The sequence below is a fragment of the Notolepis coatsorum genome (assembly GCF_963971535.1).
Source record: "Notolepis coatsorum genome assembly, chromosome: 6".
NCBI classification, from domain to species: domain Eukaryota; kingdom Metazoa; phylum Chordata; class Actinopteri; order Aulopiformes; family Paralepididae; genus Notolepis; species Notolepis coatsorum.
In genome coordinates, this window is record NC_140170.1 from 94,210,661 (window position 1) to 94,233,029 (window position 22,369).

A 22,369-nucleotide genomic window follows, 5' to 3' on the forward strand; every position below is an offset into this window, starting at 1 on the left:
TCTGTCTGCCTCTCTCTCTCTCTCTCTCTCTCTCTCTCTCTCTCTCTCTCTCTCTCTCTCTCTCTCTCTCTCTCTCTCTCTCTCTCTCTCTCTCTCCCCCTCTCTCTCACAGATATTGATGAGTGCCAGGTCCATAACGGGGGTTGCCAGCACAGGTGTGTGAACACCAGGGGTTCCTACCACTGTGAATGCAGCCCAGGCTCCCGCCTGCATGTGGACGGTCGCACCTGCCTTGGTGAGTTGGCAACGTAGAAATGTGCGTGTCTGTGACCACACTGTGTAAGTCACAGTCTTTATAGAAACGGGTCACAATGGCGGTGATCGTGAAGCCAGGAGCTACTGTACAGTGATGCTGTGTCGTCCCACTGTATGCCACGGATGGAGGGAGTGTTGTCAGTGCTGTAGGCCTGGGGGTATTCAGGACTCGACCAGGAAGCGGCCCATTCCCTTGTCAGTGGGGTCTTTGGAAGCTCGAACATGCTTCATTCCCTGAATCTGTGTGTGTGTGTGTGTGTGTGTGTGTGTGTGTGTGTGTGTGTGTGTGTGTGTGTGTGTGTGTGTGTGTGTGTGTGTGTGTGTGTGTGTGTGTGTGTGTGTGTGTGTGTGTGTGTGTGTGTGTGTGTGTGTGTGTGTGTGTGTGTGTGTGTGTGTGTGTGTGTGTGTGTGTGTGTGTGTGTGTGTGTGTGATCCTGGAAATCGTGACCTCCTGAGTGTTTACACTGTTCTACACCGCGCTGCTCTCATACTAGATACATTAGCCCTTGTATAGCCCCAGGGCTTTTAAAAACAGTCGATAGAGCATAAAGTATAAACTCTGTATCCGTTTTTTCACAGTCAGGAATGTATACAGAGTGTCCTCTCTGACGTTTTCGAAAATGGAAACATATACTGCTTTTCTTGGCTTTAGCAAGAAGGTAGGTGTGATAGCCGTGTAGTCTTGTAACAGAGGGGAATTCTCAAGGGTCCTTAGCATCACTCTGAGTGCCTGTTGTGTGACAGCTGTTGAAGCGGAGAGATGACTGATTGCACTAATAATAATCACGTTGCATATGTGGACCTTCTCCAAAATGATGCTTATCTGCGAGGCTGCATATCTCTCCAGAGATGGTGGAGAATAGTGTGCGTGTGTGTGTGTGTGTGTGTGTGTGTGTGTGTGTGTGTGTGTGTGTGTGTGTGTGTGTGTGTGTGTGTGTGTGTGTGTGTGTGTGTGTGTGTGTGTGTGTGTGTGTGTGTGTGTGTGTGTGTGTGTGTGTGTGTGTGTGTGTGTGTGTGTGTGTGTGTGTGTGTGTGTGTGCGTGTGTGTGTGCGTGTATGTATGTGTGTGTGTGCCGTGCATGATCACCAAATACTGGGTTCAGAGCTCAGTGCAAGACCGATTTTGTTTATCTGTACACACACACACACACACACACACACACACACACACACACACACACACACACACACACACACACACACACACACACACACACACACACACACACACACACACACACACACACACACACACACACACACACACACACACACACGGTAGGCACGGAAGAACACACAGAGCAGATGTCCTGAGCTATCAGCTCAGCATTTTTTCGTCCTATTTACTATTCATCTTATCCAGCTCTTGATCTTCCTGGAGAGGTCAAGACGTATCTCTCTCACACACACACACACACAGAATGCACACGCGGAACGGGTGGGCGCCATGCATAATGTTTGAGCTGGAAGGGACTCAAGGTTTTGACAGGTCCATGTGATGGATGGATGCTGCACTGTCTCTCACCTTCTCATGAGAAGAACACTGTCTCTGAGAACAACTGCCGGTGAAGCCTGTGCTTTATTATCTTCTTGAGTGGTCACTGGGGCTTCATCTGCTGAGAGGAACAGTGAGAAAAATGTGGAAAATGGAGGGGGAGGAGGAGGGGGGGGGGGCAGAGGGTGGGGGACGTGGACAGCGTAGATGATTGAGCTGGCTCGTACCCTCACCTCATCAGAGTGTCCCGGTGCTAAAGAGGACCTTTTCCTGCTCGGCTGTCTGTGTGATTATGTGTGTTTTTTGATGGATCCTTAATGGAGTAGAGCGGAGCAATCCACTCAGGTATTTAGGACAGGGTCTGTGTCAGCGTCACGGCTGAGGTTGCGACCTCTCTGAGAAAAGAACGTTGGTGTGTGAAGAATGTGAGCCCTAGCCATATCGAAACGCAGAACCAATGATTTTAGAAATGGAATTTTTATGGATTGATCTGTCCCACTTTCTTTTTTTTACCTAAGAAGACATACATCTTTCCATGTCTCTGTCATGCTGTATATTAATCTGTCATTGTGTTGATCTGTCTCTCCAGCCGTCCACTCCTGCACCCTGGGTAATGGCGGCTGTGAGCATTACTGTGTGCAGCAGTCACCTGCTCACTTCCGCTGCCGCTGCAAGGCCAGCCACATCCTGGAGGAGGACGGCAAACACTGCAGACGTGAGTACCCATAGATGTTACATAATAATAATAATAATAATAATAATAATAATAATAATAATAATAATAATAATAATAATAATAATAATAATAATAATAATAATAATAATAATAATAATAATAATAATAATAATAATAATAATAATAATAATAATAATAATAATAATAATAATAATAATAATAATAATAATAATAATAATAATAATAATAATAATAATAATAATAATAATAATAATAATAATAATAATAATAATAATAATAATAATAATAATAATAATAATAATAATAATAATAATAATAATAAACTTTATTTGTATAGCACTTTTCATACAGAAGTTGCAGTTCAAAGTGCTTCACAACAGTAAAAAATACAGGCATAAGCGAGCATAAAAAAAGATAGAGAGGTAGCAAGGTAAGGTAAATCAGTGTTTCACATTAGGATCTAGCATCCCAATAGGCCTTTCTGTTTACAGTTTCATTCAGTAATACAAATAATAAAATAGAATAGACAGAGTAAAAACAAAGTGCGGTTGGATTCAGTTTAAAAATAGGCAAAAAACTATAAAATAGAACGGACATACAACAGGGTATTTAACATACAACAGAGCAGTGCATCAGGAAGAAGTAAAAAGTGTGATAAAATAGTTCAATTTTGGATTACAACAGAGCAGTGCTCTTAAAATTACAGTGCATAGAACCGACACATACATTTGATAGGAAGTGTAGGTAGGGTAAGAATAGTGCAGTTAAAGTACAATTTGTGTCAGGATATCCCTGATGTTTCATTTAAATGCCTGAGCAAAGAGATAGGTTTTAAGCTGTCTTTTGAAGATGTCTAGCGAGTTGGCTTCCCTGATGTTTTGGGGTAGTTTGTTCCATAGTTTTGGGGCATAGTTGATAAAGGCTGCATTACCGATCCTCTTTTGACTGTTTCTGGGAGCCTCTAGTAGTCCAGCAGCTGATGATCGCAGTGTTCTTGCCGGCCTGTAATTTATTAGAGTGTTGGCGATGTAGCTAGGTCCCTGTCCATTTAGAGCTTTGTATGTAAGGAGAAGGACCTTGAAGTCAATTCTAAATGTTACAGGAAGCCAGTGTAGAGCAGCTAAGACTGGACTAATGTGCTCTCTCCTTTTGGTTCTAGTAAGCAGTCGGGCTGCAGAGTTTTGGATTAGCTGAAGCCTCTCTATGGTTTTCTTAGGGAGACCTGTAAAAAGTGCATTACAGTAGTCTAACCAGCTAGATAAGAATGCATGAATTAGCTTCTCAGCATCGTTTTGATTAATAAATGGTCTTACTTTTGCTATATTTCTGAGATGGAAGAACGATGTTTTGATCACTTTGTTAATATGATAATTGAAGTTCAGTTCTGATTCTATGATAACCCCGAGACTTGTGACCTCAGATTTGATCCAAGGGGTTAGTCCTCCCAGGTTCTTTATTAACGTTTCTTTCTTTGTTTTGGGGCCGATAATTATAATTTCAGTTTTGTTCTCGTTTAGTTTCAGGAATTTCTTACTCATCCATTTATTTATTGCCAATAAGCAGTCTGTGATGGAGTTAATAGCTGTATCATTTGGTTCAGCAGATATGTACAGCTGTGTATCATCCGCATAGCTATGGAAACCTACATTACTGTATGTTCTCTGATGATATCACCCAGCGGTAACATGTAAAGGGAGAAGAGTAAAGGACCTAAGCAACTCTCTTGTGCAACTCCATAGTTGTTGTCATATATCTCAGACATGTGGCCTCCTAGTTTAACATAGAATTTCCTCCCTCTGATGTATGTTTTAAACCAGTTTAGCACATAGTCTGAGAAACCGACATGTAGTATTATATTTAGATATAATAAGATTCAAATTTAGATTCGATTAGATAATATTTTTTTGTCATTTTACAGCACAAGTACAGTAAGACAAAAAGAAAATGGAGGACCCTGATGTAAACAAGACGAACGTCTTTTTATGGTCTGCATCCTCTTAGCAGTTGGTACTGTATTGTACCCATTCTGCAATCTGTTAATAAAGTTATCAATCAATCAGGTTTGGCATCCAACCAGAGTGCAAATGTAACAGTAAAGTGCAATAGGTAAGGGATAATGTATAGCTACGAGGTCATTGTCGCAAAATAATTGACCGACACGGAGTTTAAAATACCGAGGCGCAGCGCCGAGGTGTTTTAAATGTCAGTGAAGGTCAATTATTTTGCGACAATGATCGAGTATAGCTATACATTATCCCGCTTATTACATGGCTAACTTACTAACAAATATACCTAATTCATTGTACACCATCGACAAGACGAGATCAAATGCAAACGCAGTTGTTCTGTGGCTCTGTCAGCCCAAATAAAGTGATTATTATTATCGGCAGTCGGCAGGTCTGTGGTCTGATTGCACTGATGACTGAGTGCAGCTGTGCATATGCTGAGCAGCACTGATACAGTATTGTAGTGGGCTTGATTGCGAACAGCTGCGCACAGCGGTCATTATTGCTTGGCAGAGGTCCGTTATTGTGTGATAACGGACCTCTGACGCGCGCTATTGACCAATCACAAGCAAGCATTTCGGCGATTGTGAAAACGCCATGTAATAATAATGTATAATGTACACATGATTAAACTGTGTATAGCATAATATAAATCAGTACTACTGAGTGTAGTGCTAATCAGATGTATGTACAGAGTTGTAATATAATATGTACAGGGATACAGGTATAAAGACAGTATGGTAGCAGTCATACTGGCCAGCAGCGTAACTAGTAAGAGTAGGTAAGGGATATGTACAGATATGTAAAAGTATTATGTGCAGGTATGTACAGACAGATGGATAGATAATATATATACCGTGAGAATGAATATTATAATATAATACTATATATATATATATACTGTATATATAGTATACCCATATTCCCAGGCTCTAGTCCCTTGCCACCAGAGTACAATACAATACAACACTAAGCACACATGAACATTCATACTGGCTTTTGAAGAATGATGTTGAGGGAGGATTTGGGTTGGTTAGATGACTAAGAAAAGATAAAGAAGACACCATAAACCAGCGTGAAGAGTTAATTTAATTTAATTAAATCTGGGATTTTGAGGAGCCTGTCATAACATGAGCAACACAGTAAACACTGTAGCTGCCAATCCTAATTACCTGACAGGATATCCCTCCCTGCTGCAAGTCATTCACATGAATCACACTGGTGTTCTTTCTTGTTTTTCCACCAAATGAGCCCTTCGCTATCCCTCCCCACTCTGGTATCTATCTTTCTCTCTGTCTCTCTGTCTCTCTCTCTTTCTGTCTCTGTCTCTCTGTCTCTCTGTCTCTCTGTCTCTCTCTCTCTCTCTCTCTCTCTCTCTCTCTCTCTCTCTCTCTCTCTCTCTCTCTCTCTCTCTCTCTCTCTCTCTCTCTCTCTCTCTCTCTCCCTCTCCCCTCCTGGCCTCTCTGAGGCTTTGCCATGAACCGTTCCCAAGGGGGTGGGAAGATTATGATTTAGTAAAAATTACTGTCTTTTATTAAACACCTTTTACGTTGTAATCTTGGGCCGGCGAGCAGCTGCGTCAGCGAAGGATCTCATCCCAGACGCTGGATAGGCTTCTACAAGTCAAACACACAAAGCTATGCAGGGGGAACACTCAGGCCTGTGTCAGGCGGGGGACAAGGTATTCAGTGGTGCTGTTGTGTGTTCAGGGTTCTCCATGTGCTGCATGCATTAGACTGGATGACCGGGGATTCCGGCGGTGTTCGCCTGTCGCGTCGGATTTCTGTTTCGCACGTTTGATTGATATCACGATGATTTGTGTGAATGTTTGTGTGTCTTGTGTTACAGTGCAGGACCCGTGTGCAGATCAGAATGGAGGCTGTCTGCACGAGTGCCGTGTGGACGGCGGCAGGACCTTCTGTGACTGTAGAGCGTGTGGACGGCGGCAGGACCTTCTGTGACTGTAGAGCGGGCTTCTTACTGGCGGAGGACGGGAAGACCTGCGGAGGTACGCTGTCCGTCCGTTCGTCTGTTCACTGTCCTGGACTCAAGGGATTCTCAGGCCACCAATGGTCACAGGATTTGTTGACCTAATCGATCAGTTAGTTTCATAGACAAATCTGTAACCATTTTTGTTGTCCACATGCAATAATCCAGAAGGACCTCTTTAAATCTTGTGCGTACCAGAGATGTGCTGCACATCAGGAAGTAACTCATTCATGGTAAAAAACCATCCAATTGACTTAACCAGCTAACCAAGTCTTGGTCAACTGAGACCAAACCGATCAACTAAGGTGGGGCAGCCCTACCATTGTCCTCTGTCCGTCAACTGTTTACGGTCTGGTGACTCTTTAGGTGGTAAATGGTGCATTTATATAGAGCTTTACAATTTTGTTCCCCATTCACTCACCAACGGCGGAGGCAACCATGCAAGGTGCCAACCTGAGGTTTAAATTAGGGGTTAAGTGTCTTGCTCAAGGACACTTTGACACAAACCGGGAACCTTCCGATTACCAGACGACTGCTCTACCTCCTGAGCCACTGTTGCCCCCTCTCTTTAGGCAGAAAAAGTTGGTCCTATGGAGTACTCCGATGGTTTTGAGATGTGGACGATGATGAAGCTACGGGTGTCTTCAGACCTTCTGCTTGGTTAACATGTCTGTTTTCTCTCCGCAGATATTGATGAGTGTGAAACAGAAGATGCCCACTGCGCCCACGGCTGCCACAACACCCTGGGCTCCTACAGCTGTGTGTGTAACACGGCCTACGAGCTGGGATCTGACGGAAAACAATGTTACAGTGAGTTCACACCCTTCCCCTTACATTTACATTACATTTAGTCGTTTAGCTGACGCTATTATCCAAAGCCACTTACTAAGTTCTGTGCAACAAGTCAGCAGGAAGGGTACAACTCTGGCAGCTAAAGGTAAGTGACGTCGTTCGTCAAACAGTGTTGAACTTGGGTGCTACAGTCTTGAGTGCATAGTGGTATAGATGTATTATTGTAGGTAGTAATATAGGCAAGGTAGATTCTTTAGCTAGCAAAGTGCATGATAGTAGAATGATAGGAGGTTAGTAATTATTTGGACATTCTGGCCTTTTAAATACAGTATACTAGTACAGTATCTTTAGTTAATATGCAAAATATTACATTACAAGATGATTTGATGTTAGTGTGTGTGTGTGTGTGTGTGTGTGTGTGTGTGTGTGTGTGTGTGTGTGTGTGTGTGTGTGTGTGTGTGTGTGTGTGTGTGTGTGTGTGTGTGTGTGTGTGTGTGTGTGTGTGTGTGTGTGTGTGTGTGTGTGTGTGTGTGTGTGTGACACACAGGGATTGAGATGGAGATAGTGAACAGCTGTGAGAACAACAATGGCGGCTGTTCCCACCACTGCCAACATTCCACCAATGGCCCCGTCTGCTCCTGTAACCAGGGTTACCGACTAGACGATGACCTCAAGACCTGTGTTGGTATGCTTCAAGACTTGAAAACACAAAAATCCAAATGCAATTGGATACACATAATGAGACAGATGTTACTATTGTGGCGTTATTGTGACAGTGTTTAGAAACAACTATGTCCTAAAGCTAGACACCAGAGACCCGTGATTTAACACATGTGATATCATTCTCTCTTGACAATGAATAGCGGACTCACAGCAAACTCATACAAAGTTTATCTGAACACCCAACTGAGATTTTGCAGATATGTGTAATAGATTACGAACCGTAAAATATACCTTTATACCCAGATAATCATCCTGGGTGCAATTACAGTCACATTTCCCATCATGTATCATCTATGGAAGTGTTTTTTTTATTAGTATGTAATCATAAATTAGACATGGTGGGGTCCTTTTCCCCCCCTGGCAATAGGAGAAAAATCGTGACTTTTACATAGACCAAACTGTCACGGGAATAACATAGGACATAACATACCGGTATTTCAAGCCTCGATTTCAGCGGCATGCCCCTTTTCTTTGGTTACACGTACCCTTCGCCTCAGTTGGCAAAGCCCAGACTCTGTACAATCCATGCTATCTCTTTAAAGCATCATCTCAGTGAATAGGCAAAGCGTATAAACCCTGCGTGTTGCGTTTGGCAGATGTGGACGAGTGCGGAGAGCGGAGCTCGTGCTGCGAGCAGGACTGTACCAACTACCCCGGGGGTTACGAGTGCTACTGCTCAGCGGGGTACCGACTCAACGCAGATGGATGTAGCTGCGACGGTATGTTTTCACTCCCCCTCCCAAAAAAAAAGTGGTACTATACAATACCAGCATTTTCACGAGACGGCAGGGTTTGTATTTATATCTGTTGTATCTGGAGAGCTTCCAGTTTAACTTACGAAGCGAGCGTGAAGTTACCGAGCGAACACAAGGTTGTCTTTGTTTCAGTTTATTGTGCGGTTTCTGAAGCGAATCACCGCTCTTCTGTTTTAGTGCGTTAGCCGTAGTCTCATCTCAGATGTTCGGCGATGTTGTAATCACGTCTTGACTTTGTGTTTGTGTGTCCGGTGGTGTTTTAGATGTGGACGAGTGTCTAGCGGGCAACGCCGGGTGTGATCACACGTGCCAGAACAGCGCCGGCTCCTTCCAGTGTTTCTGCAGGCGGGGCTTCCGTCTGGAAGAGGACCGGCACTCCTGCATCCGTGAGTACCTGAAGCGGGGGGGGGGGGGCATCGCACACCTGCAGCATCACACAAGACAGAACTCCTCCCAGCAATACCTCGTCTTGCAGTGTGTCATTTTACACTTTCCTTTCACTCTCCCCCTCTCTCTCTCTCTCTCTCTCTCTCTCTCTCTCTCTTTCTCGCTCTCTCTCTCTCTCTCTCTCTCTCTCTCTCTCTCTCTCTCTCTCTCTCTCTCTCTCTCTCTCTCTCTCTCTCTCTCTCTCTCTCTCTCTCTCTCTCTCTCTCTCTCTCTCTCTCTCTCTCTCGCTCTCACATTCTACCCCTACAGCCCTGGAAGATGCTATCGAGGCCCTGTCCAGCGGGGGCGCCATGGAGCTGCCCCTGCCTCGTCCCCAGCTCACCCTCCTCCATGACTACAGCCAGCCCCTGGAGCGCTACGACGACTATGAGGACGACGAGGGCGAGCTGAGGGCAGAGAGCGTGCTGGCGGAGAAATTCGGTTAGTCCCCTCATAACAAACAAACACACACACACACACACACACACACACACACACACACACACACACACACACACACAGACACACAGACAACACACACACACACACACACACACACACACACACACACACACACACACACACACACACACACACACACAGCCACTAACCAGGAAGCTGTATCTGATTACCTTGTGTCTGACTTATTGGAGGTAGAGCTACGTCTGACTGCCTCATTTGCTGACGGCAATTACAGACCACACGGGGTGGTTGGGGGGGTTAATTGCTCAGCCTACGTACTCCAGGGTTATTCCTACATACCTCCACAGCATCCCTGGCTGTAATGGGGAGGCTTATATTCAATGGCAGCCAGGATGGAGCCCATGGCAGGAAGCCACAGAATCTGTTTTGTGTTGCCCCGGTCTTGATGGATTAATTTGACAACAGTAGTCACCAGGACGTGTTGCCAACATCACCTCGGGGCTGGAAGGCCTCGGCTCTCAGGACCGGCACATTCTGAATCACAGTCAACATTGTTCTGCTGGAATCCTGTGGGCTACATTAGGAACTAAGAAACCAGAGTTGACAACAGAGGCTGTTTTGCACATTAATGGGATAGTTGACCGTTATTTAACCCTAGCCCTTTACCAATTGTTAAAAGTATTTGTTCAGCACATTCCAAGCTGTTCTTCTTGGTACTGGATATCCACGGCTCTGCTTAGTTAGCCACAAATGAATGCAAAGTCAACGGGGACAAGCTCCTGTCTGTACAAGTTGACTGGAGGTAATTGAAATCTACGGTTTGTGTGCACTGTGGAGTAAGTTACATTCAGTGAGATTCAGTAGCTTGACCGCATTGGATTTGCGTTAGTTTGTGGCAAACTAGCTGCGGCTGTGGGTATCTAGAATGAGGAACAGCATGGATTGTGTTGAGAAAGGACTTTTGACAATACCAATTGACAATATCTTTGGTAAGTAAGAAATAGGGCTTGGGGGGAGCTCCAGTAGCTCACCGCGTACCTCGAGCGCTATTTCGGCGCCGGGGACAACCGTGCTCGTCACGGATCTGGGGTTTAGCGAGTTCGATTCCCGGACTGCAGCCGTGCCTTTCTCAGAGTGTCTTCCCCCCCATCTGTACCCCCATTCAACCTGTTTCTGTCTGTCGGTCATTCTTGACCAGAGAAAATGCGATAAACGCAAAAAAGAGCCGGCGGGATGGCCAAAGTTTAAAAAATAAATAAATAGGGCTTGGGTTCTAATTTTTTTTTAAGTATTGACAACCTTAACACATTGGACGCCAGACCCGAGATAAGTCGGGTTAACTCGCCATCGCTTGGACGCCAAACCCGAGGAAAGTCGGGTTTTCGATCGTTATTTCTTTTATTCTTTTTTTTGTATCCACTTTTTCTCCCCATTTTCTATTTTTCTCCCATCCCAATTTCGTATTTCCAATTCTTCCCTCCCCTGTCTTGAACGTTGCTAGACTATGCCTCCCACTGATCGGCTGTAGTGAGGATAGAAGCCTTGCATCATGTGTCCCCTCCGGTACACAAGGAGGCAGCCTGTCGCATCTTTTCACCGCAGGAGCTCGAACTCTCAGTGGCGAGGAGTAACGTGTGGGAGGCTCACGCGATACTTCCTGTTTCCGCCGCACCGGCGTCACCCAACCGACCTGTAGGAGTCGCTGTCCACAACGTCCAATCCCCACCCACCGGCTTTCCCACCCTCTAACACTGCCAATTGTGTTAGTATGACGGCCGGCCAAGCCGGTAGCAACACCGAGAGCTGGGCTCGATACCAGCATCTCCTGCGTTAGTGGCGAGCGCCTTGCCCACTGCGCCACTCAGCCGCCCATTATTTCTTTTATTCGATATTTCCATTCATAATCCATCGAGGGAGCCTGTGTTATCATTGTGGATGAGTATACCGCCTTGCGGTCGGTATTGCACATCCTTGGAAACTCTCTAGCTTGGGCTTTACGTCGATCTAAAAAGTCCGGTCCGGGTTTTCCTAGTCGGGCATGGCGAGCGGTTATAACACATGGATTGAGGATAATCAAGCACTCCCGGTTCATGTTCTTTGGTGGATTATGTTGGCAACACGATCGACATCAATACTTGGAATGGCGATCAGATAATTGGAATATTCTTTTTGCAGTACATCCTAGTCAAGGTAAGGGCTATATGGTATCAATCTTGCGTTGATCAAAGAATCCCTTCCCCGCGATCCTAACGTATGTGTGTAATGTGTGTGTGTAACGTATTCCGTTGGTGACGATCGAAGCATAGAAACCCCCCCCCCCCCCACCCTTTCATGCATGTATGATGAAACATAATACCGATAATATAGCGTTGATTTCAGATTGATTGTTGATCAAGGTGAGGAACGCCACGGTTTCTAGTGAAATGCACTGAACGCTGCATGGCGGCGTTTCCTGGGATTACACAGAATTACTCTAAAACTATACTCATATTCACCACGGTATAAAACGGGAATGTATGGATGCATTTTTTCTTTCTTTTTTCCACAAATTGAACGATAGATACTCGATGTCAAATGGGCAATAGTTTTATATCCATAGCTATGATATTTAATATAGTTTTAGCCTTGCAAACACCGGCATGTATCCCTATTCTTTAAAGCGCTGGCATTCTTGCCACACGGCCCACAGCGACCTCTGGCGCTGAAAGTGTTACGGTTGTAGTCTTACATGTGAGACTAATGTTTGCTGTTTATTTATTGTTTTGTAAATAAAGATGTGAAAGGATGATGTTGTTGTTGTGTTCCAGTAAATAAAGATGTGAAAGGATGATGTTGTTGTTGTGTTCCAGTGTGTCTGGACGACACGTTCGGTCATGACTGCAGTCTGACCTGCGATGACTGTTCTAGTGGAGGGAAGTGCAGCCTGACGAGAGACAGCTGTGACTGTCCTGATGGATGGACAGGTGTCATCTGCAACCAGAGTGAGGACTGCTGCACGCACACACAAACACACGCACACACAAACACACACACACACACACACACACACACACACACACACACACACACACACACACACACACACACACACACACACACACACACACACACACACACACACACATTTACATTTACATTTACATTTAGTCATTTAGCTGACTCTTTTATCCAAAGCGACTTACAAGTTCTGTACGACAAGTCATCAGGAAGGGCACAACTCTATCAGCTGAGTAACAATGTTCATCAGAGTGTTGAGTGCTACAGTGTAGGTTAGTTTATTAGGACAAGTGCATGACAGTAAGGTTAGTTAGGGTTAGATATTTCTTTTAATTTGAATTTTTTTAATTCAGATAATAGTTGAAGAAGTGCGTCTTTAGTCGACGGCGAAAGATTGGACGGGTTTCGGCTGTCCTAACTGGGGTGGGTAGTTCATTCCACCATTGTGGGGCAAGGACTGAGAATAGGCGACTTCTCTTTGATGACCCTCCCGGAGCTCGGATAGGAGTAGGTCTGAGGCGGCCAGAAGATGCAGAGCGTAGGGGTCTTGAGGGTGTGTAGTTAGAAACCATTGACCGGAGGTAGGCGGGAGCGGTTCCCTTTGCCGCACAGTATGCTAGGTCGAGGGCCTACACACACACACACACACACACACACACACACACACACACACACACACACACACACACACACACACACACACACACACACACACACACACATTCATACACACATACACACATACATACACACATACACACACATACACACATACACATACACATATACATACACACACACACACATACTGTACATAAACACACACACACACACACACACACACAAACTAACCATTCAACTCCCCACCTCCACATACACAAACACACCCATCATCCCACACTCATCATTTACACTTAATCACAGTACTATTAAATGAATGACACAGCGATACCTTTAACAACGTGCCTCTCTGCCCACAGCTTGTCTCGAGGGCTATTTTGGTAAAAACTGCTCTTTCCCCTGCAAGTGTAAGAACGGTGCCAGCTGTGAGCCTGTCGGCGGTAACTGCCGCTGCCCGCCGGGCGTCAGCGGGGACGTGTGCCAGGATGGTGAGTTATTTCTACCTGACCCAGACGTGAACGTTCCTCTTGACACTTAATCCTCATTGAAAAACATTTTCCTCATTATTACACCATGATGTCATCGGCAGTTATTCTAAGAGGTAAATGTTACAATGTTTTTCTTTCTGTTCAGGTTGTCCTAAGGGCTTCTATGGGAAGCAGTGCAATAAGAAGTGTAACTGTGCCAACAACGGGCGCTGTCATCGAACCTACGGGGCGTGTCTGTGTGACCCGGGGCTGTACGGGCGCTTCTGCCACCTGCGTGAGTCTCACCTTTCAACTCTGACCTCTCGTCTGCATCTCGTCCATCAGAATTCAATGGCGGGGTTTACATACATACATCATAGTCCATCATTGTCCTCTCTTGGTATGAGAATATGTTGACTATGCTGTTTAAAGTCAAGGTTTATTTTCCACATACACGTTATACAGTACATGTACAATGACAGCTTCTTCGGCCAGCCTCCTCTTTACTGTGCATGTATCAGAAAATCTCCACCAAAAAACTATGCTGATTTAGCATAATCTTACATACATCTAAAAACTGTTTTTCATATATTAATTAAGCTTGACAGTTATTGAGAGTAAATGAGTTTGAATATGACCACCAGTGATCGGGGGACATTGAATCCTTGTGTTGTGTAAATTACAGCACCATGAAATGATAAGGTTGCAGTCCCTATAAGACAAGGTATTGCACATTTTTTATCTACATAATTTCATGGTGCTGTAATTTACACAACACAAGGATTCAATGTCCCCCATGACATCACTGGTGGCCCATATTCAAACTCATTTACTCTCAATAACTAAATGAATGTGTGCAAAACTGTTTGGAGCTTTTGGATGTGTGTGAGATTATGTGCAGAATAAATCAGCATTGTTTTTTGGCGATGTGCCCCTTTATTACACTTAATAGACAAAAACTTGCAATGTAAGGGCCCTGATATAACCTGTTATCCTGGCAAGTAATTCAAATCTAAAAACTAAGATCAGGAATGTAGACGGCAAAGTAATTCAAGGAATGTATCCAAATACATGAATTAGGGAATATGGAAAGGAGTGCAGTGCAAATGCGCAAATGAGTAGATGTGCAAATGAATGGGTGTGCAAATGAATATGGATATATATATATATCTGTCAGTGAGCACAATATTAATGTTTTATTCCCTTGTGTCCAGCTTGTCCTAAGTGGGCCTTTGGACCTGGCTGTTCGGAGGAGTGTCATTGCGTCCAGCAGAACACTCTGGAGTGTCACCGTCGCCATGGCACCTGTGTCTGCAAACCTGGTTACCAAGGCAATACCTGCAAGGAAGGTTAGCATGCTAGCAGAAGCATAAAGAAGCATAATGCGCCGTTAGGTTAACCTTGTTTCTGATACATGAACCATCTGGCCTCCTCTCCAGAGTGTGACCCAGGGACCTACGGAGCCGGCTGTGAGGGGAAGTGTAGCTGCCCGCCGGGCGTGTCCTGCCATCATGTGACGGGGCAGTGCCAACGCAGGTGTCCTTCCGGTCTCCGCGGGGACAACTGTGATAAGGGTGGGTTGAACCCGTACACCACATGGGGGAGGATGTGTTCTCACAAAGATGTATGTGTGGTGGAGCAATCAAGTGGATGAGCATGTGTAAGTATATCCTCCTGATCCGTGAAGTATGTCCTGTGTGCAGACTGTCCAGAGGGCAGGTTTGGAGCCGGCTGCGTCCAGCCCTGCAACTGCACTGGAGCCCCGTGTGACAAAGTGACCGGCCAATGCAGCTGTCCTGCAGGAACATCAGGGGAGCGCTGTGAGAACTGTGAGTGTGGAGAGAACTTAGTACTGACTACATATAAACACTGTGAGTGTGTTTTAGTACTGAGTGCTACATATAAACACTGTGAGTGTGTTTTAGTACTGACTACATATAAACACTGTGAGTGTGTTTTAGTACTGACTACATATAAACACTGTGAGTGTGTTTTAGTACTGACTGCTACATATAAACACTGTGAGTGTAGAGAACTTAGTACTGACTACATATAAACACTGTGAGTGTAGAGAACGTAGTACTGACTACATATAAACACTGTGAGTGTAGAGAACGTAGTACTGACTGCTACATATACAGTGATGGTGATGATGATGGTGATGATAATGATGATGATGGTGGTTATGATGATGGTGATGATGATGATGATGATGATGATGATGATGATGATGATGATGATGATGATGGTGATAATGATGATGATGATAATAATGATGGTGATAATGATGATGAAGAAGAAGAAAGCGGTGTTGTAGTTGATATTGATTATCTTGCCACAGTGTGTCTGGAGGGCTTCTGGGGTCAGGGCTGTGAGGAGACGTGTCCAGCCTGTGAGAACGGAGTGTGTGACAAACACAACGGCTCATGTAACTGTTCTCCAGGGTACATGGGCAAACTCTGCCAGAACGGTGAGTGTCAACAGTGTGGGTCATGTGGGTTACTATTAGGGATGCTCGATATTGGCTTTTTTACCGATACCGATATACCGATATTGTCCAACTCTTAATTTCCGATACCGATATCAACCGATACCGATATATGCAGGGTTCCCCCCCCCAAAAATGGAATAATTTCAGGTAATTAACATTACATATCTCTTGTTGTGGAATTAACACAACATTATGCATACTTTTGACAATAAATAAAATCAGAATTTGTTCTTACTTGCTTGCCTGGGTAAATAAAGGTTATAGAAATGTAAAGAAATAAATGTATTTTTATTTTTTTAACCGATACCGATATTTATCACATTTGAATGCCGATATCGGCCGATAATATCGGTAGGCCGATAATATCGGACATCCCTAGTTACTATTTTAGTACACGGTCATGTGCTTCTATCGAGGTGGTCATACATTGTAACATTTCCTTGGTTTTCCCTCAAATTAATTTCTGATGGTGTAATTGTGCCTAGATAAGGTCAAAATCTTTGATTATGCATCCACACTCATATATTTGTCTGTAGTCTCCATGCCAACATCACCCCCCTGAGGGGAATAGTAGCATGGTAGTAGCCTGGATCCAGACCCCTGAATCGCACTCTTCTGCCCTTCTTTCAAAATGTCTAAAATAATTCTTGGGATTCAGTTGAGGCGATTCCGGGGGCTGAATTGCTTGCAATGACTCGTAGAATCATGAGATTTGACATAGGGTAGAAGTGGGGGGCGATTGAGGGGGCTGGATCCAGGCTAAAACTAGGACAAGGTTTTGACTGTGGTGGTGGTCAAATCGTGCAGTCCTTTGCTTTTGACGAGTAATAGAGTGAGATGTTAGAAGAGTATGTTTATTTTGGAGGGTTAATAGTCCCGACATGCCAGCTCCAGCACATTACCCCTTCCTCTGTGAGACAGCTCATAAATGCAGCCTGGAAGCCCCGGCAGACATGTTTTCACTGAGAAGAATGTTATTCCACTTTTACAACTCTCTCCGTTCAACCGCCCTGCTTGATGACATAAACCGCTACCACTAACCACTAACCACTACGACTGCACTTTATTGTGTGCCTTTGAGCCTATTGTGAAATGAGGTTGTGCGAGTAATAAGTAATTATTGTTTTCAAATCATCTCTCTCTTTGTACTCTTAGCATGCCCAACTGGCCGCTTTGGTCAGGGATGTCAGATGAAGTGCGTATGTGAGAACAACGCTCGATGTCACTCCGTGACGGGTCGGTGCACCTGCTCCCCTGGCTGGACGGGGCACAACTGCAGGAAAGGTAACGGGCTACTACTGTCTGTCGAGTCTGATGGAACTTTTCATAAACATCCTAAATGATTTCCAAGTTTATTTCCTATTCCAGTATTTGCCAATACATTCACTGAAATACACTCAGGGCCAAAGCCGTTTCCTTGGCAACGAAAGTCTCTAGTTAGAAGTTAGAAGTCTCTGGGTGGGTTAGAAGTTAGAAGTCTCTGGGTTAGAAGTTAGAAGTCTCTGGGTTAGAAGTTAGAAGTCTATGGGTTAGAAGTCAGAAGTCTCTGAGTTAGAAGTTAGAAGTCTCTGGGTTATAAGTTAGAAGTCTCTGGGTGGGTTAGAAGTTAGAAGTCTCTGGGTTATAAGTTAGAAGTCTCTGGGTTAGAAGTCAGAAGTCTCTGGGTTAGAAGTTAGAAGTCTCTGGGTTAGAAGTTAGAAGTCTCTGGGTTAGAAGTTAGAAGTCTCTGGGTTAGAAGTTAGAAGTCTCTGGGTTAGAAGTTAGAAGTCTCTGGGTGGGTTAGAAGTTAGAAGTCTCTGGGTTAGAAGTCTCTGGGTTAGAAGTTAGAAGTATCTGGGTGGGTTAGAAGTTAGAAGTCTCTGGGTTAGAAGTTAGAAGTCTCTGGGTTAGAAGTTAGAAGTCTCTGGGTGGGTTAGAAGTCAGAAGTCTCTGGGTTAGAAGTCTCTGGGTTAGAAGTTAGAAGTCTCTGGGTTAGAAGTCAGAAGTCTCTGGGTTAGAAGTTAGAAGTCTCTGGGTTAGAAGTTAGAAGTCTCTGGGTGGGTTAGAAGTTAGAAGTCTCTGGGTTAGAAGTCAGAAGTCTCTGGGTTAGAAGTCAGAAGTCTCTGGGTTAGAAGTCAGAAGTCTCTGGGTTAGAAGTTAGAAGTCTCTGGGTTAGAAGTCAGAAGTCTCTCGGTTAGAAGTTAGAAGTCTCTGGGTTAGAAGTTAGAAGTCTCTGGGTTAGAAGTTAGAAGTATCTGGGTGGGTTAGAAGTTAGAAGTCTCTGAGTTAGAAGTTAGACGTCTCTGGGTTAGAAGTTAGAAGTCTCTGGGTGGGTTAGAAGTTAGAAGTCTCTGGGTTAGAAGTTAGAAGTCTCTGGGTTAGAAGTTAGAAGTCTCTGGGTTAGAAGTTAGAAGTATCTGGGTGGGTTAGAAGTTAGAAGTCTCTGAGTTAGAAGTTAGACGTCTCTGGGTTAGAAGTTAGAAGTCTCTGGGTGGGTTAGAAGTTAGAAGTCTCTGGGTTAGAAGTTAGAAGTCTCTGGGTTAGAAGTCAGAAGTCTCTGGGTGGGTTAGAAGTCAGAAGTCCCTGGGTTACTGCGAGTACCCAGTTAACTGGGTAAAGACTTAAGACAAAGTACAACATCGGAGCACACAGATCATGTAGCGGTTTGACATACTTTGTTTCGCTTTTTTTTGTGGGCTAACTTACATGTGTCATTAATACCACAGTATCAATCTCATAAACCCTTAATAACAAATACAGGAGACAACCAGTATTCAAATAACCACAGTTATCCTTGTTTACAGTTCCACAACAACACGTAGATTAATTAACACAGAGCTTCAGTTTCATGCTATTGTAGCGTGCAAACGAGTGACTAATGTAGGAGTTTGCCAGAGGGCTCCGAGTCGAGTCGAGTCTGTCCTCACTCAGTGATGTCTGACGGGCTGTTCTGTTGTCTCCATGGCAGCCTGTGACGCGGGCCGCTGGGGGCTGGACTGTGCCGAGACGTGTGACTGCAGGAACGGAGATGGCAGCTGTGATGCTGTGACGGGCCAGTGCAACTGTGAAGCTGGCTTCACTGGAGCACACTGCCACCTGAGTACGTGACCAGGACAACCACCCAGATGAAGAACTCCAATATGTTATTTATTCAATAGCAGTGATCTCTCAGTTCTGAAACAGTACAAATGTACCCCGTATACTCATAACATTCCCCCGGGTGTCCTCAGTGTCATCTACACAGTATACCGTCTTTCCCAATTCATTGTCTGTGGAGCAGGTGCAGACTTTATAGCTGGTGACATCACAAATGTGGTTTTTAGCACATGCTTTTGGATGATTTTATAGGCCATAGAAATAACATGTGTGAGTTTTTCCCCTTTAAGATGTTTGATGAAGGTCACCAGTTTAACTAGAATAATGATGACATTTTAATGGAGAGAGAGTCACGCTTCATCCCTCATGGACTACTAGGATTGTATCAACCATCATTTTCTAAATATCTGAAATCAATGTATTGTTTTTTTTTTTTTATTCTGAAATCAACATATTATTTTAGCTGAAAAGTCAGTTCATTACAAATCTCCTGGTGTAGTTTTCTAAGTTGTCTTTTATCGGTGTTGCAGAATGCCCTCCAGGTACATTTGGTCTTGGCTGTCGCCATCGATGCCAGTGTGACAACAAGGCGGCATGTGACCACGTCAGTGGAGCTTGTACCTGCCAGGTCGGCTGGACCGGCACCGTCTGTGAAAAGGGTGAGAGAATATTATGTCTGATCTCATCTCCATTTCTCTTTGTGAGCACAGTCCACCATAAGACTAGATCACATCAGAAATAAATCATATAGACTAGATCACATCACCAGACATAAATCATATAGACTAGATCACATCACCAGACATAAATCATATAGACTAGATCAAGCGGTTTTGGCCAAGTGATGAAAGAAGGAGTCACAGGAAAGAAGGAGTCATGGAAGGCAGTTGTCATCAGATGTTTTTTTTATTTATTTTTCAGACAACCAGTCAAAATATGCAGGAAAAAAACAGATGGTGTTTCCCAATTTTCTTTTTTTTTTAAATAAAATAAAAACTTCCCAAAAAAAAAACATCCAAACCAAAGAAAATAACAAACCACAAAAACTAGGCCCTTGACTAAAGGGTCCTAACTCGTGTTGCCTCCAGCATGTCCACAGTAGCACTGTCTCAGAGGAGCTCCTATCCACAGCTTTATACCGGTAGCTCCTCCTACAGAGACAAACCAGTTACATTTCAATTAAAATCAATAATCATTGAAGAACAGACAATTTGTCCTGGACTGCAACATACAATATATTACATAATTAATTTGTAAAGTTAAACAAAGCAACATTACCTGTAATATGGTACTTAAATAAGTATATCCCCAAATACCAAGCAAACACCCCTGCACTCTACTGCACATGTATATATTCCCCTGGGAACCCCTCCTAGAAAGATACTTGGGAGACGTGGGAGCGAGATTGATGGTAAATCTGGCACATGCTAATATCTTAGAATCCCTGACTCCACCTTTAATGCTGTCAAAAGATCTTGGTCAGCTGAGTTTCTGTAGCAAGTCAGCAGAAACTCAAGACGAGGCAAACGGGACATCTGAAGGACGGCAGGCAAGCCAGGAATAATGTTTAGCCAAAATCTTCACACATCCTCAGATAAAAAGCATCAATTAAAAGATCTCGGAATTTTTGGAATTAATTTGATTAGATTCAAATGAAGCGATATTTACATATTCTTTTCCCGGCCCTAATACACTACAATAACAGAAAAAGTCCTTGAAATGAAAAATAAATAAATGTTGATGTGTTTCAACCCCATTGTCCTTGGTCTGGCTTGGTCTAAACATATTGTATTCTGTCAACAGAAGAATGTATACTGTGTGGACTCTCATCAGCACACCATACATATGAATGATCTCTGTGTTTCAGCCTGTCATCAGCACACCATACCTATGAATGATCTCTGTGTTTCAGCCTGTCATCAGCACACCATACCCATGAATGATCTCTGTGTTTCAGCCTAAATATGAATGATCTCTGTGTTTCAGCCTAAATATGAATGATCTCTGTGTTTCAGCCTAAATATGAATGATCTCTGAGTTTCAGCCTAAATATGAATGATCTCTGTGTTTCAGCCTAAATATGAATGATCTCTGTGTTTCAGCCTAAATATGAATGATCTCTGTGTTTCAGCTTAAATATGAATGATCTCTGAGTTTCAGCCTAAATATGAATGATCTCTGTGTTTCAGCCTAAATATGAATGATCTCTGTGTTTCAGTCTAAATATGAATGATCTCTGTGTTTCAGCCTAAATATGAATGATCTCTGTGTTTCAGCCTAAATATGAATGAGCTCTGTGTTTCAGCCTAAATATGAATGATATCTGTGTTTCAGCCTACATATGAATGATCTCTGTGTTTCAGCCTAAATATGAATGATCTCTGTGTTTCAGCCTGCCCCCAGGGCTTTTATGGGATGGACTGCCAGGGGAAGTGCTTGTGTCTGAACGGGGGGAGTTGCAATCATGTCAGCGGGGAGTGTTCCTGTCCTGCTGGCTGGATCGGCCCTTACTGCAACCTGAGTGAGTTATGGACATTCCACACACCTCATATAATTCCCGTAGGTAAAACGACTAATACTGCGTTGCCATAAGTCAATTTTCATGAGATTGTCTGAAGAGGGAAGTTGGGAGCAGAACCTGGAGGCTGGGAACAGAATCTGCTGCTCGTACACAGGTCGTTTTGAGGGTCAGGTTTTACTACAACATCCTGGCAGTAGAGATCTGTGTTTTACTGCAGTAGAGATCTGTGTTCTACTGCAGTAGAGATCTGTGTTCTACTGCAGTAGAGATCTGTGTTCTACTGCAGTAGAGATCTGTGTTCTACCGCAGTAGAGATCTGTGTTCTACCACAGTAGAGATCTGTGTTCTACCGCAGTAGAGATCTGTGTTCTACCGCAGCAGGACAAAGAGGAACAAGATCTGTCCTTTGGACGTTGTTAATATGAACATGGCGCGTGAATATTAAAGGCAACCAACTTGTGTTCAGCTTTTCGTTCAGCGTTTCTCTGATTGGCCACACGGCCACGTGACCGCCCTAGCACACGCCCTTTTCCGCTGAGAGACGCGGCAGAAGCGCTGGTCGAACCAACGCGCTGGTCGAACCAGTTCAGACAGAGGTGTTTATTTATATTAATAAACATATCTACTAGAAACACT

At 44.0% G+C, this 22,369-nt stretch overlaps 1 protein-coding gene across 1 annotated transcript in view; it reads left to right on the top strand.

Moving 5' to 3' along the window:
* megf6b (multiple EGF-like-domains 6b) overlaps positions 1-22,369 on the top strand; it is a 129,187-nt gene that overhangs the window by 77,853 nt on the left and 28,965 nt on the right. Inside the window, 20 exon segments of the mRNA XM_084316030.1 lie at positions 113-235; positions 2,340-2,465; positions 6,302-6,366; positions 6,368-6,461; positions 7,130-7,252; positions 7,782-7,919; positions 8,554-8,676; positions 8,976-9,098; positions 9,409-9,579; positions 12,411-12,542; positions 13,539-13,667; positions 13,813-13,941; positions 14,861-14,995; positions 15,086-15,220; positions 15,350-15,475; positions 15,988-16,116; positions 17,293-17,421; positions 19,085-19,216; positions 19,743-19,871; positions 21,605-21,733. Of these exon segments, the coding sequence (XP_084172156.1) occupies positions 113-235; positions 2,340-2,465; positions 6,302-6,366; positions 6,368-6,461; positions 7,130-7,252; positions 7,782-7,919; positions 8,554-8,676; positions 8,976-9,098; positions 9,409-9,579; positions 12,411-12,542; positions 13,539-13,667; positions 13,813-13,941; positions 14,861-14,995; positions 15,086-15,220; positions 15,350-15,475; positions 15,988-16,116; positions 17,293-17,421; positions 19,085-19,216; positions 19,743-19,871; positions 21,605-21,733 (2,520 nt within the window).